The sequence below is a fragment of the Bos indicus genome, chromosome 7 (assembly GCF_029378745.1).
Source record: "Bos indicus isolate NIAB-ARS_2022 breed Sahiwal x Tharparkar chromosome 7, NIAB-ARS_B.indTharparkar_mat_pri_1.0, whole genome shotgun sequence".
Taxonomy (NCBI): domain Eukaryota; kingdom Metazoa; phylum Chordata; class Mammalia; order Artiodactyla; family Bovidae; genus Bos; species Bos indicus.
The window spans coordinates 6,587,114-6,603,552 of NC_091766.1; the positions used below are offsets into that span (position 1 = coordinate 6,587,114).

Sequence of the window (16,439 nt, forward strand, 5' to 3'; positions counted from 1 at the left end):
TCTCATCTTTTCATTTTGTCTAGCTGACTGTGTCTGAGGTCTCCTGTCCTGTGGTTAGAGGGTCACAGCTCCTCTCAGTCTTGGTCTCTGTGCTCGGCGAGTGAGGTTGGTCCAGTGGCCTCAGTAGGCTTCACGTCAGGAGGGGCTTGTGCTTGTGTTCTGGTGGGAGGAGGTGACAGGGCTGTGTGAGGTGGTGTGTTTTGGGGTATCTGGGGGAAGCCTGTCTGCTGATGACTGGGTTTGTGTTCTTACCTGGCTCCTTATTTGGGTGAGGTATCCTGCGCTGGGTGCTCCCGGCAGTTGGGAGGTGCTGGGTCTTGAGTCTGTGTGTTCCTTTCCGGTGGTCAGGGACTCCTGCCTGTACTCAGCTGTTCTCTGCAAGATCTTCTGCATCTGAAGATGTACTCCTGATGCATCTGTGGAGAGAGATGTACTCCACTTCCACCTGCTCCTCTGCCATCTTGTCTGTCTGCCTTCTCGTTTTGTTGATGGTTTTCTATGCTGTGCAAAAGCTTTTAATTAGGTTCCATTTCTTTCTTTTTGTTTTTGCTTTTGTTTGCTTTAGGAGACAGATCTAAAGAAATATCGCCACAATTTATATCAAAGAGTGTTGTGCTTGTGTTTTCTTCTAGGGGTTTTCTGGTCTTACACTTAGGTCTTTAATCCACTTTGAGCATATTTTTGTATGTGGTGTAAGACAACGTTCTGGTTTCATTCTTTCACATGTAGCTGCCCAGTTTCCCCGGCACCACTTACTGAACGGACTGTCGTTTCTGCAGTGTACGTTTTTGCCTCATTTGTCTTAGGTTAATTGAGCATAAGTGTATGGCTTTATTTCTGGGCTTTCCGTTGTGTTCCTTTGATCTTTGTCTGTTTTTGAACCAATAGGATACTGTTGTGATTGCTGTAGCTATGCAGTATAGTCTGAGGTTAGGGAGCTTGATATTTCCAGCTCTGCCTTTTTTCTCAAGACTATTTTGGCTATTTGAAGTCTTTTGCATTTCCATACAAATTTTAAAATTACTTGTTCTCATCCTATGAAAAATGCCATTGGTATTTTGATGGGGATTGAATCTGTGGATTACCTTGGGCTGTTTTTGTTGTTGTTTAGTCACTAAGTGATGTCCGACTCTTGTGATTCCGTGAACCATATGGTCTGCCAGGCTCCTCTCTCCCCTGTTGACCTTTGCCACCATATCCGTAGTCACTCGAGGACTGTGTCCTTCTGCCTAGACTTTACTTTGCAAGTGCAGGAAGACTGTCCTGTGCTCTTAGGTGAGCCCAATGCTGGATCCTTGCCCACTTTCAGTCAGCTTCAAGGTCAGTTCTCATTTTGGACACTCATACTTTTCCCCTCACTCAGGCTGTTTCTTTCCAACTAGGTAGAAGAAAAGGCAAAATTTGATGGAATTTTTGAAAGCCTCTTACCTGTCAATGGTTTGCTGTCTGGAGACAAAGTCAAGCCAGTCCTCATGAACTCCAAGCTGCCTCTTGATGTCCTGGGCAGGGTAAGTGGTTCTTTCATACAGGGCACTACTGCTGAATCTGGTTGGTATGCCACCCCGCCACTTCCCCTGACACTTAAAGGCCTTACGGCACAGCTGTGCACCGTCAGTTTTCCCAGGAGCTGCTGTGGGTGGAGTGGTCACTGCATTTGGGCTGGCTCAGGGCCGCACAGAGTGCAGCTGACAGAGGCTTCCCAGCATGCGTGGGGTGGCAACCTCAAAGGTGCTCTCGCTGCCTAGGACTGAGGACAGGCCAAGCTGGACTTGAAGCCAGACCTCTAGGGGAGGAGTGTGGTCATATATGTCTGTATTTCCTTTCTATTTTTCATTATTTTTTCCTCCCTGTGAACCTAAGGTAAAGGTACTTCAATTCTGCTGCAAGTTTAGATAAAATTTTATGCATTCTCCACCCCCCACCCCTTTATTTTAAAGCCTCAGTTTTGTTCCTATTAAACACAAGTATTTAAAAGTTTATTTTTTGGCTGCACTGCACGGCATGCGGTATCTTCATCCCCCAACCAGGGATTAAGCCTATGCCCCTGCAGTGGAAGCACTGAATCTCAGCCAGTGGATCACCAGGGAAGTCCCTACAAGTTTTTTAGATCCAGCTCTCTAAACCTGACTGTTTTCTTTCTGAGATTTGGTTATGGCCGCTCACGTCTACCCTGTGCACAGAGCCCAGCTCTGCAGTGGCTGTCTCCGTGCCACTCTGGATCGAGGGGATGGATGTTGTCCTCTGTCTGGATGGAGCTGCTGAGGTGACAGGCGCAGACCTAGAGCAGGAGGACAGAACAAGGCCCCCGCTGCCCTTGGCCACGGCTGTGGGTCAGGCTCGCGCCATTGGGTAGAACTGTGGGCAAGGGGCAGATTCCTGCCCACGTGGAGTCCCCTAGTAACGCCCCTCTTTGAGTCGCACATTTGCAGATTCTGGCCCCTTTTTGTGGCGCCCAGATAGGACTTGGTTTGGGAATGAGACCACTGAGAAAAGGGATCTCACAGACCCCTTTGTCTTCTTGGCTGTGGTGTGGTGTAGATGGAGACCTGTTGGGGGACCCACAGTGATCACCAGTGGTCTTTATCGGGCAGGACGGGGTGATCTGCTCCTGCACAGGGTGTGCCTTTATTTGGCAGTTCTTCAGAGGACCCGACAGCGGGCTGCGATAGTGTCATAAAGCCAAGTCGTGCACGGGCAAGGAGACCGACAGAAGTGAGTGTGCCTTATCAGAAAGGGAGCTGCCGCTTGGAGGGTGGGCTCTGCAGACCTTCTACCCTGGCACCAGGTTTTCTCCACAGGGCTCACTTCTCTGCTCTTCTCTCATTCTCTCCCTCCTTCCAAACACCAGCCCACACATGCACCCGTTTACCTGTGTTATGCGCGCCCCCACGGCCACGCACCCATCCATCTGTGCATGCGCGCATCGGTGCACTCAGGCGTCCGTCCCCGCATCTGTGCACGCTCATTCATCTGTGCACCCCTGCACCCACACATTGGGTATCCAGTTAGTCATCTGGAGCCTTTTTTTGGAGTCTGCTCTGCGCCAGCCTTGTGCTGAGCACTGGGAAGAGGGGGATAGAATCATTAATAGATACGGTCCTGGAGGTCAAATAAGTAAGCAATAGTTAAGATCCCAGTATTTATGTATTGGGGGCTTAGTATGTGCCAGACGCTGTTCTAGGGCTTTGCAGGAATGAAGTCTCTGAGTAACCTGCAGCTCCTTTATTATGGATGGTGTTACGGGTGCTGTCACTTTTGTTTTCTTTCTTTTCTGTTTTGAGATACAGCACGTGGATCTGCCCTGACCGGGTCCTGACCAGTGCCCCCTTCACTGGGAGCACAGTCTTAACCACAGGACTGCCAGGGAAGTCCTCCATTTTCCGTATGAGGAAATGGGGGCCTTGAGAATGGGCAGTTGGTTGCTCGGGGTTTCATGGAGAGGGGAATGAGGTCCTGGTGGTCCCAGAGCTCTCACTTTTCCCTGGTACTCCCCCGCCCCACCATTGCCTCCTTGATAATCACAGTTCTGCTTGGTGGGGACAGTAGTAGAAGGGGAGGTACCTGACCTGTCTGAGCGGGGGGTTCAGGGCAGGCAGGGAAGGCTGCCTAGAGGAGATGCCCCTGGGTTGTAGCCTCCAGAGGGAGGGAACAGGGGCTTATGATGGGTTGAGAAGGCTGGCTGCGCGATGGCACACGCAGAGGCCGCCCAGCATGCCGAGGAGGGCTGGCGTTCTCACCAGGCAGTTCCACCCACGGGGATGTTGAGCGGTGTCTGGAGACGCTCTTGGTTGCCCCACGTGGGTTGGGTGCTATTGATAGCAGGTGGGCAGAGGCCAGGGATGCTGCTCAGTAGCGTGCCGTGCACAGGGTGGCCTCCACAGAGGTGAGCTGGCCCCAGACATCAGTGTTGTTGGGTGGGGTGGGACCATGGAACCAGGAAGGCCTGTGTGTGCTGTGTTTTGGGGAACGCTCCTCTTCCTGAGCTGCTCTTCCCTAGCTGAGACCATGGACGTAAAGCGCTCAGCCCAGTGCCAGGCACTTGAAAGGGCATCCATGTGCTTGAGGGGACTGTGAACGGTTTGAGGGCCCTGGAGGTCCAGGTGGAGTCCCAGGACGATGGGCTGGGGTGTGGAGCCCAACTAAGGGCACAAGGCTCCCTGTGCCAGGCGGAGCGGCAGGGTCTGAATGCTGTCAGTGGGGTGAAGTGGGGTGAGAGTGCGTTCTAGGGCAGGTCCTGAGGTTACCCCGGGGACAGGACTGGAGGCAGGGAGGCCAGCTGAGGCTCTGGCCTCTGTGGAGTGATGGAGTGGCCCAGGCCAAGGACATAGCAGCAGGAGGTGAAGAGGAGGGCCCACACATGACAAGCAGCCCTGAGCTGAAGCAGCTCGTGGCTCACTGGGTGCGGGTACAGCATCCATAGCATCGTGGGTGGACCCTGGCCCTTTGCCTGGCTCTGGGCACTGGTGTCCGAGTCAGGCCGGCCCGTCTACTGGTCCTGGATGGCTGACCTAGGTCACGAAGCTCATGCCTTGATTGTACTTTGGAAAACCTAGCACATGACATTTGATCTGTGCCTGCCTTGTCTTTCTGGGTGCTAGGTTGACCTGGCATAGTTTGTGGCCTCTTTCTCACCATCCACTGATAGGGGAGAGGAGGCACGATCCCATAGTCCTACTCAAGTGCATGCCCATGGCCCTTCCCAGCCGTGATGGGGCTGGGGTGTGGGGGAGGGTGTGTGTGTGTGTGTGCATGTGTGTGCACGTGCAGGGGTCGGGCTTGTGTTCAGAGCCAGAGCTGTACTAAAACCAAAGACTAAAAACCAGATTGCTGCTGCTAAGTCACTTCAGTCGTGTCTGATTCTGTGCGACCCCATAGACAGCAGTCCACCAGGCTTCCCCATCCCTGGGATTCTCCAGGCAAGAACACTGGAGTGGGTTGCCATTTCCTTCTCCAATGCATGCAAGTGAAAAGTGAAAGTGAAGTCACTCAGTCGTGTCCGACTCTTTGCAACCCCACGGATTGCAGCCCACCAGGCTCCTCCGCCCATGGGATTTTCCAGGCAAGAGTACTGGAGTGGGGTGCTGTTGCCTTCTCCAAAAACCAGATTAGACGTGATTATAATCATGGTCATTTGTTAGTGAAAATGATCGTCAATATGGTGGAAAGGATCTTGGAATTGACAACACTTCATCGGATGATGGCTTTTCAGAGAACCTAAAGACTGGTTTTTAAATGCACTTTGATTTCCTTGTCTTAACTTGGGTGTGCAGTCAGAATGTGAGTTCTGGTGGGCATGCCTGCCACCACACAGGCCCTTCCTGCCTGCGGGAAGCCCAGGTACCGTCCCCCACTAAGCCTTGCTGCTCTTCCCTTGCAGGTCTGGGACCTCAGCGACATCGACAAGGACGGGCACTTGGACAGAGATGAGTTTGCAGTGGTAGGTCCCTGCTGAGACTCTTTTCCCCACCCTCCTGAGGATGGAAACGTGCCACTCGTGTGGGGATTTCTGGACTTTTTTCTTTCTTTTTTTATTGGAGTATAGTTGCTTTGCAATATTATGTTAGTCTCTGCTGTACAATGAAGTGAAGTAGCTATATGTGTACATATATTCCCTCCTTCCCACCCTGGATTTTTTTTTTTTCTTGTTTATTTATTTGGCCATGCCTTATGGCATGTGGGATCTTTGTTTCCCCACCAGGGATGGAACCTGTACCCTCTGCATTGGAAAACCATAGTCTTTAACTGCTGGGCCGCCAAGAAATTCCTCTTGTTTAATTTTTTTAAGAATGTTTATTTTGACATAATTTGGGTTTAATTTGACAGACTTCTTTTGAATCTTCGCTCAGATTCCCAGTGTTGCCATTTTACTACAATGACTTTCTTTCTCCTTCCCTCTCTTCCACTCCTTGCCCCCCTCTCTCCTCTCATTGGCATATGAGAGATGACATGTGGAGACGGAACACGCTGCACCCTTGCGCCTCTCACCTGCTAGTTGTCACATCCTCCCAGGAGTCTCACCTGAATCAGTCGGGTTTCTGATAGTTGCCTTATGAGGATTTTCTGGTTTTGTCATTCCTTGTACATTTTCTAGCTCGCCCTCTACTGCAAGGGATTTGTTCACATCACAGTGGACTTAGGGACGTGTCTCCTGTTCTCTGTTCCATGGTTTAGAATCCTTTACTTGAATGATTTATTTTGCCCAGTGGGAGCTCTTGCAGCCCAACCCCTTTGTCATTTGGTCACATGGTATCATTCTTTGAGCATCTGCTTACTTCTGTCATGATGTGACGTTCCCGGCTCTTGCTGTGTACCCATTCTCTCAGCTCGTTATCAGCCATTGCTCTGGGACCCCCAGTTCCTTATAGTGGAGAAGGGTATTAGAGACCACGGTCTGGGCTCTGGAGTGCTCAGTGGCCCCTGGATGCCACTGCTTCCTCTGGCCCTTTCAGCAGACAGAGCTGGGAAGCAGGTGTATATGCAGACATGACCACCAGGTGTCCCAACGGTTCCATGTCGGCTTCTGTCCATGCCAGATCCCTGACACTCCTGGCCTCTTCTCCTTTAGCAGCAGTGCTAGATCTCTGCATAGTTGGGGGCCCTTAGGTCCCACGGGCCGCCTTCCTATGCAGCTGGCCTTCCTGCACACCCCTGCAGCTCCCCACCCACTTCTCCCAGCTGCCTGCTGGGCTGACTTCTCCTGGCCCCCATCTCCCCACCCTGGGCCCAGGTCATTCCATCCCTTGTTTTTCTTTCTGCCTTCCCTTCTCCTCATTCTCATCTTTGATCTTTCTATCCGCTTTATGACATTTATTCACTCATCTCATTCCATTAAATGTCAAATGAAAATAGAATAAAGTAGCCCCTTATAGTTAAGGACAATGCTTTAATAAATAGTAATTAAGTTCAGGGCTTCTCTGGTAGCTCAGATGGTAAAGAATCTGCCTGCAGTAAGGGAGATCCGAGTTTGATCCCTGGGTTGAGAAGGTCCCTTGGAGGAGGGCATGGCAACCCACTCCAGTATTCTTGCCTGGAGAAGCCCCATGGACAGAGGAGCCTGGCGGGCTACAGTCCATGGGGTTGCAAAGAGTTGGACAAATTGAGTGACTAAAAAGCACACACATGATTAACTTCAAGCAAAAAAAAAAAAAAGCTGAATAATCTGATAATTCCTAAGTAATAGAAAAACAGTGAAATACAACAATATCCATCTTCTGTTCCAGGAATTTTCAATGTATTTAAGATGAAATTTTACAATATACAAGTGAATTAAAGCTTGTTACTATCTTACTATACAGTGGTATAAAGCCTTTGAAATTTTAAATTTCTAGATTAAATTTAAACATTTTCCAAGAAAATTATAAATTTCTCATGTGATTCCATTCATACTCCCTCACACCCCACACTGCTCAGTTGTGTTTTTTCCCCCCACACACATCAGCTTCTCTGAGCATTTTCCGTGTTTCTCTGTCATCCTGTTCTTTTCACTGGCTGTCCATTATTATTTTTTAATTTATGGTAGAATACACGTAACAGAATTTATCGTTGTAGCCGCTTTTAGGTTTGGGGGTTTAATACACTCCTGTGGCTGTGCAGCCATCACCACCGTCCGTCATCAGAGCTTTTTGACCTGGCAGAGCTAAAGCCCTGTCCCCATTAAGCACCAATCCCCAAACCCCTCATGCTTTATTTTTATATTTCTTTTTTTTCAAATATATTTGACTGCCCCAGGTCTTAGTTGTGGCGTGCAGGATTTAGTTCTCTGGCCAGATCCCTGACCCTCCTGTCCTCTTCTCCTATAGCAGCAGTGCTAGATCTCTGTGTAGTTGGGGGCTCTTAGGTCCCACAGGCCTAAGACCACGGGCCTTAGGTCCCATCTAACCCAGGCGCCCAGCAATGGGATCGTGGAGTTTTTAACCACTGGACTACCAGCGAAATCCCTCTTTTTGTACTCATTTCAGTGTTGTGTGATTGAATGAACATCTTGGAAAATCATGCCTTGGTGGCATAGCTCATCAGAAAAGGTTTATTTTCACTCGTTCCGTTTGGAAGCAGCCTCAGAAAGAGCCGTCTTCATGGCATGCCTGAGCCACTGAAGAGCTGCCCTCCGCCTGCCCTGGCGCTGGGCCTCGCCCCCAGATGCCTTCTTTTGTCCTCGCAGGCTATGCACTTGGTGTACCGAGCCCTCGAGAAGGAGCCCGTGCCCTCCGTCCTGCCCCCGTCCCTCATCCCGCCCTCCAAGAGGAAGAAGACAATGTTCGCGGGGGCTGTGCCCGTCCTGCCCGCCAGCCCCCCACCGAAAGACAGCCTGCGCTCCACGCCTTCCCACGGCAGCGTCAGCAGCCTCAACAGCACCGGAAGCTTGTCTCCCAAGCACAGCATCAAGCAGGCACAGGTGAGCGCCCTCTCGTGCTGCACACCTCAGAGCGCCTGTTGGCACTGCTGCGTAGAGTCCCAGTAAGAGGTTGCTCAGGAGTGAGTCATTTGTGACCCAAGAAGGGTAAAGTCTGGGATTAAGTCACATCTTTATAGCACATGTCTTAGGCCATCTTGGTGCTGTGACAATGCCATAGACTGGGTGGCTTCTAAACAGCAGATTTGTTTCTCACTTCCAGAAGCAAAAGTGCAAGATCCCGGCGCCAGCAGACTCGGTGTCTGGTGGGGCCGCTTCCGGGTCCACAGATGGCTGTGCTCTCGCTGTGTCCTTGTACAGCGGAAGGGGTGCGGAAGCTCTCTGAGGTCCCTCTTACAAGGGCACACTAATCCTGTTCATGAGGACCCTGTTCTCATGAGCTAGTCACCTCCCGGAGGGCCCCCCACCACTTCTAACACCGTCACACTGGGGCTGAGGACGTGTGGTGTATGAATTGAGGGGGTTGCAGACATTCAGACCATAGCAACAGGGCTTCAGAATTAACTTTCTCCTTCCCTTATACATAAACACCACCTTTCCCCAAACACACTGAGCGCGCTCCCACCTCGGGGCTCTCTGCTCACCCCCTGGCCCTCCTTCCTCGGGCAGACCCTTGGCTGGGAAGGCACGCCCCCAGATTGCACCCTGAGGCACCCGGCATCGCAGGGCCTCTGCTCACAGGTCACTTGTCTGGAAAGCCTGGTGTGACCACTGCTGACCCTCTACCTGCCTTCTTCTAGCACACGTGGCCTGTTCTGCAGTTAATTATGTATCGTCTGTTCAGGTCCCCTCCTCACCCCCAGCCCTCTGCTGTTAGCTTTGTCAGAGCAGAGTTAGTTCCTGATTATAATGTCAGTGTCAAGAAGAACCTCTGGTGCTTTGATGCTCAGTAAACACATGTTGAGTAATCAGATGATGGAGGGAGGCATCCGTCTCATGTTAGGAAAACAGGAGGGGGCTCCACCTCTCCACAGGACAGCTCCTTATTTGTCAAAAAAGATGCTTCTCCCTCTGGCAGCATCATGAGGAGCTCTTTATGAAAAGGCACCTTTGACGTTGTCTGAAACGTGCAAGAACAGGAGATACATCTCTGCCTCACTTGTGGTTTCAGAGGTGATGAACTGTGACAAGAAGGCCAGCCAGCACCACGTGTGTGTTTTCAGTATGATGGAGATGAGAAACGCACAAGAAAACAGCGAGGTCTCTTGATAGTGACATTTGAAAAAACCCCAGTATTATTTAGTTTTGGCTGCACTGGGTCGTCATTGCCGCACATGAACTTGCTCTGGTTGCGACAGGTGGGGCTGCTCTGTGGAGGTGAGCAGGCTTCTCGCTGTGCCAGCCCCCTTGTGGAGCACAGGCGCTGGGGCACATGGGCTTCAGTAGTTGCGGTGCACGGGCTTAGTTGCTCCGGGGCATGTGGGATCGTCCTGGACCGGGGATGGAACCCGTGTTCCCTGCACTGGCAGGTGGATTCCTAACCAGTGGACCACCAGGCGAGTTCCAGTGATCGTGACATATATTTAAAGCTTGGTTTTCGACTTGTGAGGCTCAAGCAGCTTACATATCTTGGAGTTGGGGGAGAAAAAAGATATCAGATAGGGAGGAGGAGGCTTAGTCCTAGGAGCCCGTTGGAGAGGGAGGCATGGCCTCTGGCTGGTGAGTTGTGTGTGGCTCTTGGTGAAGGGCAGTTGCAGCTGGCCCCACCCAGGCACCTTTCCTAGCCTACCAGCTGTGCCCAGTACTTTCTGGGGCTGCTCTCTGGGGAGACAGATGATAAACTAAGCTTCAGATGATAAGCTTAGTTTACATCGGTAAACTGAGGAAGCTCCAGCAGTCCTGAGAAAGCAGAACTTGGCCTGGCCTGGAAGTGCCCGGGTGAGGAAGGGTTCCCTCCTGCAGGTGGTGCCAGCTGGAAGGCCCCTGCTGCGGTGACATCTGAGCTGACATTTGAACAATAAGAAGCTACCTGAGGACTAGCGCCTGGCCAGGCTCTGAAGTGGGGATGTTCCCCGTGTCCTTGAAACAGGAAGAAGGCTGGGGCAGAGTGAGCCAGGAGATGGTGAACTGGACTCACAGAGGTGGGGCTGGGCCCAGTGACTTAGACTAGCATGAGCTGCTGTTTTCCAAGACCCAACACCTTTTAAAAAATTATTTATTTATTTTTGGTTGTGCTGAGTCTTTGTTGGTGCATACGGGATTCCTCTAGTTGCAGTAAGTGGGTTGCTGCTCTTCATTGTGGTGCTCAGGCTTCTTAGTGTGGCAGCTTGTCTTGTTGGGAAGTGTGGCCTCTAGGTGCACCAGCTCTAGTTGCTCCACAACATGTGGGATCTTCCTGGATCAGGGATCGAACCTGCGTCCCCTGCATTGGTGGGTGGGTGGATTCCTATTGAATGTACCACCAGGGAAGTCCCAGACCCAAGACCTTGAGTCTGCAGAAATCTTGCCGAGAGTTCTTAAGTACCATAGGTTAGGTCACATGTGGTGTGTTTCACTGACAAGGGAGCAAGTGGGGCTGAGGTTGCTGATGGGGGCAGCCCACCCCCTGGTGGTCTGGTGACTCTCCCCGGATCCCAGGAGCATGCTGCTGACCCCACCGACTAGACGGTGTACTGCTGGCCACGGTTGGGGGTCAGAGGTGGGGGTCTGTGTGTCCCCTTCCGCAGGAATAGGGGCAGCTTGTGGAATCACAGATATGAGAGCAGGCATCTCTGTGGACCCACAAACTCCATGCCTCCCCCCGTCCTCGATCCCTGCTACTTTCCTCATCCCTAGGCGAGCAAAGCCCTACCTGGGCCCCCAGAGGGCCAGTTACGGGGGCCCTGACCCCACGTCTCCTGCACTGGTAGGCAGACTCTTCACCACTGAGGCACCAGGGAAGCCCTGCCCTGGCCCTGGCGCCCCCTGGCATCTGCCCTTCTTGTGTAGGACTTGAGCAGGTGGTGTGAGGAGAGATCACACGTGCGCTGGGTGACTGACCTCCGAAGTTGCAACACGTTGCTGGGCTCTCAGCTGCGTCGGCTGCAGCAGGGCCCTCCTGGGTGGTGGTCGTGCTCCTCTGAGGCCTGGGCTCCCACACCTGCACTGCGGACTCTTGGTGCCAACCTGCCCCATGGGCGCAGTTTTCGTGTCAGCCCACTCACTGCGTGGCAGTGTCTTGTGTGTGCCGACGCCTCCCAGGGGGGTCTGCTGTGTCTCAGGGAGTGGGCTCAGGCTCAAAGGAGGATGGAGTGGGGGGTCTGCAGCTGCGGGCCGTGAGGCTGGCCTTGTGGCAGCAGAGAGCACCTGCGGGTGGAAAATGGGGGGCCGGGGAGGCGGCCTGGCCACTGGGCCGGTGCTCGGGAGACAGGCCTTCCAGAAGGAGTGGTCAGGAGGGTCCTCTCTGGTGCACTTGAAGCCTCCCCCTGGCAGGGGTACCGGCTTTCCCTGTTTCCCAGGCAGCGGGGTGGGCGGGCTGTTGGCAGATAGACCTGCTGGGTCTTCACCTTTCTCTCGGGACAAAGGTTCAGGGTGCTGTGATGGGGTTGCAAGAGGCACAGACGGGCCATTGGGTGAGACTGACCGAGTCAGCACTCAGCTTTCTGAGCCTCAGTGTTCCCATCTACAGACCGGAGATCCTGTCTGCCCGTTCGCCTCATGGAGGGTCTTCTGCTGAAATGAGCACAAGAAGACTTTAATAGTGTAATATCTGTAGGTGATAAAAAGCCTGAGGATTTTTAAAAATAGAAGTTTATTTACTTATTTTTGGCTGTGCTGGGTCTTCGTTGCTTTTCTCTCGTTGTGGAGAGCAGGGTTGTAGTCCGAAGACTTCTCTCTGGTCGCGGAGCACAGGCTCTAGGGCGCGCGGGCTTCAGTAGTTGCGATTCCTGGGCCCTCGAGCACAGGCTTAGCTGCTCTACTTCACCTGGAGTCTTCCCGAACCAGGGATTGAACCCATGTCTCCTGCGTTGGCAGGTGGATTCTTTACCACCGAGCCACCAGGGAAGCCCCAAAGCTTGAGAATTAACGTCTGAAAACCCCTTTCAGCCAACAGTAAGCTGGGTGGTGCCGGTGGCGGACAAGATGCGATTTGACGAGATTTTCCTGAAGACCGACCTGGACTTGGATGGCTATGTGAGCGGCCAGGAGGTGAAGGAGATCTTCATGCACTCGGGCCTCACCCAGAACCTTCTAGCACACATATGGTAAGGGCGGACAGACGGACCTCTGCTCCTCAGCACTGGGGGCCTCACTGACCCTCCCAGTGAGATTTGGGCTGTGTGTGGGCAAGGCCGGAGCGGGCGGCTGTCAGGGCCGAGTGTATGGCCCATTCCCTGTATTCCGTGCGTGTCCACGTAGTCTCCTCCAGTGGGAAGGCTTCCTGTTGTGTCCCTCTGGGGAGCTCAGGGGCGATCTGAATGGCCGGGGCCAGTTCTTGCTAGTGGACCTGCAGCTTTCAGCACAGCCACTGGAGCTGCAGGCGCTCGATCCCGACCCCTTGGGGGTGCAGTGTGCAGTGAGGACGCCAAAGGCTCCAGCAGGGCCACCCTGGGCCTCAGGGCTGTGGCCACATCCCTGAGAGGCCCTGCCCCATGAAGGTCAGTGATACGGGGTTGGGGAGAGGGAGGCTCCAGTCTGCACCTAGGACCGGTCAGGGAGCCATCTCCGCTGCCCGTTTCCTCCCTGGCCGGCAGGACAGTCTTCACGGCCCTGGGATGGCCAGCAGTGGCAGTCACTTCCTAGCTTTCTTCTCGGAGGGGCGAGTCCTCCCTTAGAGGGCTTTGCCTGGGGGCTGTAAGAGAATTTCCATGCAGCTGGAGGGATGAAGCCCTCCCAGCAGAGCTGTGACATTGACTGGGAGTAACTGGGGAAATAACTGTCCTTTGCAATAAGTGAGAGATGGCCGCATTGTGAGGCGAGGCCCCGCTGAGAAAACGGGCTGTCCCTCCTCAGGGAGCACGTGCCTCCCAGTCAGTCACTGGGGGAGGCCCAACTCCTGGTGACGACTCGGGCGGCCTGCACCCTTGGGTGCTGAAGTGCCTGTGAACGGGATTCGAGTTATGGCCCGATCATCACATAAAGGAAGGTAATTTATAACATGGATCTCGACCTGTAAGGGCCGACTCATAAGTGACATAATGAAATCACAGATATACTCGGATTAAAGGAAGGCACGTGGCGGGGATGGCATACAGAGAGTGAAGGCCGAGGTCAGGAAGAGCGAGCTCTAGACTCACCACCGGCACGCTCAAAGGACAGTCTGGGGTTGTCTGCAGGCGGCTGGGGACGCGGGAGGGGGACGCAACCAAAGTGGAGATAACGTGCCAGGAAGGGTGCAGGGACCGCATAAGGATGTGGGCCTGTCCCCTGCAAGTGCCCAGGGAGCCTGTGAGAACGAGCAGAGCGACGCTGCCCAGTGCACACGGACAGAGCAGCCGCAACATGTGGGCCAGAGCCCCTGTGCCTTCAGTGACCGGGAAACGGGGCGGGCCGGAGAGACGAGACTGCAGATTGAGAGCCACTGTGGGCTGGGTGTGCTGCAGGACTGGCCCTCACCCAGAGAACTGGGAGAAATAGTTGCAGTTCAAGCTTTCCTATCCTGCCCTTGAATGGGAGCAAGAACAAAGATGTCTTAAAACCAGCCTTTAATAGAGACACTTAGTGGGATCTCTCCCAGCCCTGTTGGCTGCTGTTTGGGCCCGAGGCAGTTCTCCAGCTGGGAGAGGAGCCCCCTCCTGCCTGACGCTTGGGTTGGGGGCTGCTGGTGGCCGGGGGCAGGGGCGGGGGGGGGCTGCTCTTCAGTAGGAAAGGAAGCGCAGGTGTGGTCTGTTGTTTTCAGTTACTGTCACGGTCCATGTTTCAGAAGTGTGGGTTCCTCATACTCAGAACCGATGCTGGTGCTTGGGATGTGTAATCAGCATTGCCGTGTTTCTCCCAGGGCCCTGGCCGATACGAGGCAAACGGGAAAGTTAAGCAAAGACCAGTTCGCGTTAGCTATGTATTTCATTCAGCAGAAGGTCAGTAAAGGCATCGACCCCCCTCAAGTGCTCTCGCCGGACATGGTGCCGCCCTCAGAGAGAGGCACTCCCATCCCGGTGAGTAGCTGCAGGTCCGTTCATTCCCATTCATTCCTCTAGTGTTCGCGGTGCTCCCCTCAGCCCGCCACTAGGTGGCGCCAGCAGCCCACCGAGCAGGCGGGTGCTGGCGGTCTGCCCAGCCTTTGCCAGGGGCCCCGTGGGGTGTGTCTGGACTGCCCAGATGGTTTCCATCCAGGTTGGGGGCTGGAGATGAATGATTTTACACCTCATTCCAAGACCTATTGCCTCTGCTGTCTTATGAGGTCAACTTTGCGGTTTTAATTCTGTGTCTGAATTTGGTTCCAGGATAGTTCAAGCACTCTTGGATCGGGGGAGTTTACCGGGGTGAAGGAACTTGACGACATCAGTCAGGAGATCACCCAGTTACAGAGGTATGCTAAAATGCCCCCTTGCCCTCCAATTCCAGTCTGTTTTCCCAGGTTGCTACTGGAAGCAGCAGAGGCTTGTGGACGAACTCTCAACTTGGCCATCATGAGTTTGTTCAGCAGGAGCAAAGGGACACAGATTCTTCCAGGTTCCTGAAATGACTTAATGAGCTCAAGTCCTGAGCCCCTCAGTGGGAGCCAGTGTGGGTTGTGGGGTCTCCATCTCTGAGAGCACCCCATGCCCTCCGCAGGAAGGCATAGTATCCAGACAAGTAAAGCAGCTAGTCTCAGGTGGCGAGACTGTGGCCTAGGAGGAGCTGCTGGGCTCTGAGAGAGAGGCCTCGTGTCCAGGTTTCCACCTTCGCTTCCAGCACCCACCTGTAAACAAGGGCTTTGGCGGCTGTGTCTGTACTCTCAGCGTATGTGGTCTTCTGTACAGCAGCATCCTCTTACCAGCTTATTCTGGGGCCAGGGGGTGGGGCGTAGCCAGTTAAGGACCAAGGGCACCCGCCATCCACCAGAAAGGGAGTGTTTCTGGGCCGAAAGTGGAAACGGTGTCACTTTGCCAGAGCAAGTGAGGCCCTGCTCACAGCTGGGTGCCCCTCGGGCGTGGTTTGCACCTGACTGGAGCAGAACTCTGAGAGGCAGAGGCAGATCAGATATCGTGGAAGACCAGTTGGGTGGGTGCCTGGCTGGCCACTAAGCTCAGCTTTGGCTACCTCCTGAAGCCAGATTCTCTGCTTCATGCTCAGCCCAGAACATGGCTCCTGTTCTGTCCCCAGCTCCCCCGAGGCCAGATTTCCAAACCAGAGATCAGTGCAGGCAGCCTGGCAAGGCAGAGAGGGTCTGTGAGGATGGAGGGCTAGTTTCTTAGAGCCAGGGTCAGGCTGTTAATCAGGCGTGCAGATAGAGGAGGGAGGGGACCCTCTAACGTGAGGGTTGGGGTCTTGGTGTCTGTGTCAGGCCAGGACTGCCTCTGCACAGCTGCGCAGCCTTGGGCAGCCTGGAGCATTTCCCAGTGAAGGTGAGAGGCGAGCGTGTGTAGAGCAGGCCTGTGCAGGAAGCCAGCCTGGGTGACCTCGAGAGTGACCTTCAGGCCTGTTGTCTGGGGGCGTGGCAAACTGGCACCTCTCCCCTGGAGACGGGACCCAGTCTAATGGGTCTGAAGGGGACGTTGTATTGTTAGGTGGTCCTTAGACTTGTGGGAACGAATATGCAAGCTCTCACGGTTGTTTCATGTCTGACCTGGTGACCCAGAGGAGGTCTTGCTGAGCGAGTGCTGGGTTCCTGGCAGGGGAGGCAGGGTGTGTTGGCCACGTGAGGTTTCCGACACGGAGGCAGCCCCTTCCGGCACTTGGTGCATTCAGGCTGCTGTAACAAGCCGCCCCAGACTGAAGGGGCTTACACAGCAGATACATAGTCTCCTCATCATGGAGACTGGGGGTCCAGATAGAGGTGTAGACAGATCCAGTGTCCAGTATGGTGTGTCTCCTGGTCCACAGACAGCGTCTTCTTAGGGTGTTGTCACATGCTGGAGGGGCGCGGAAGGTCTCTGGGGTCTCTTATAAGGGCACTAATCCCCTTCCT

At 53.7% G+C, this 16,439-nt stretch overlaps 1 protein-coding gene across 10 annotated transcripts in view; it reads left to right on the forward strand.

The window, feature by feature from the left end:
* The window catches only part of EPS15L1 (epidermal growth factor receptor pathway substrate 15 like 1), a 105,213-nt gene that overhangs the window by 35,079 nt on the left and 53,695 nt on the right, over positions 1-16,439 (forward strand). For all 10 annotated transcript variants that reach the window (XM_070792600.1, XM_070792604.1, XM_070792599.1 and 7 more), the window contains 6 exons: positions 1,383-1,508; positions 5,378-5,437; positions 8,159-8,392; positions 12,437-12,594; positions 14,328-14,484; positions 14,773-14,858. In XM_070792600.1, coding sequence (XP_070648701.1) covers positions 1,383-1,508; positions 5,378-5,437; positions 8,159-8,392; positions 12,437-12,594; positions 14,328-14,484; positions 14,773-14,858 — 821 coding nt within the window. The remainder of the gene's footprint in view (positions 1-1,382; positions 1,509-5,377; positions 5,438-8,158; positions 8,393-12,436; positions 12,595-14,327; positions 14,485-14,772; positions 14,859-16,439) is intronic.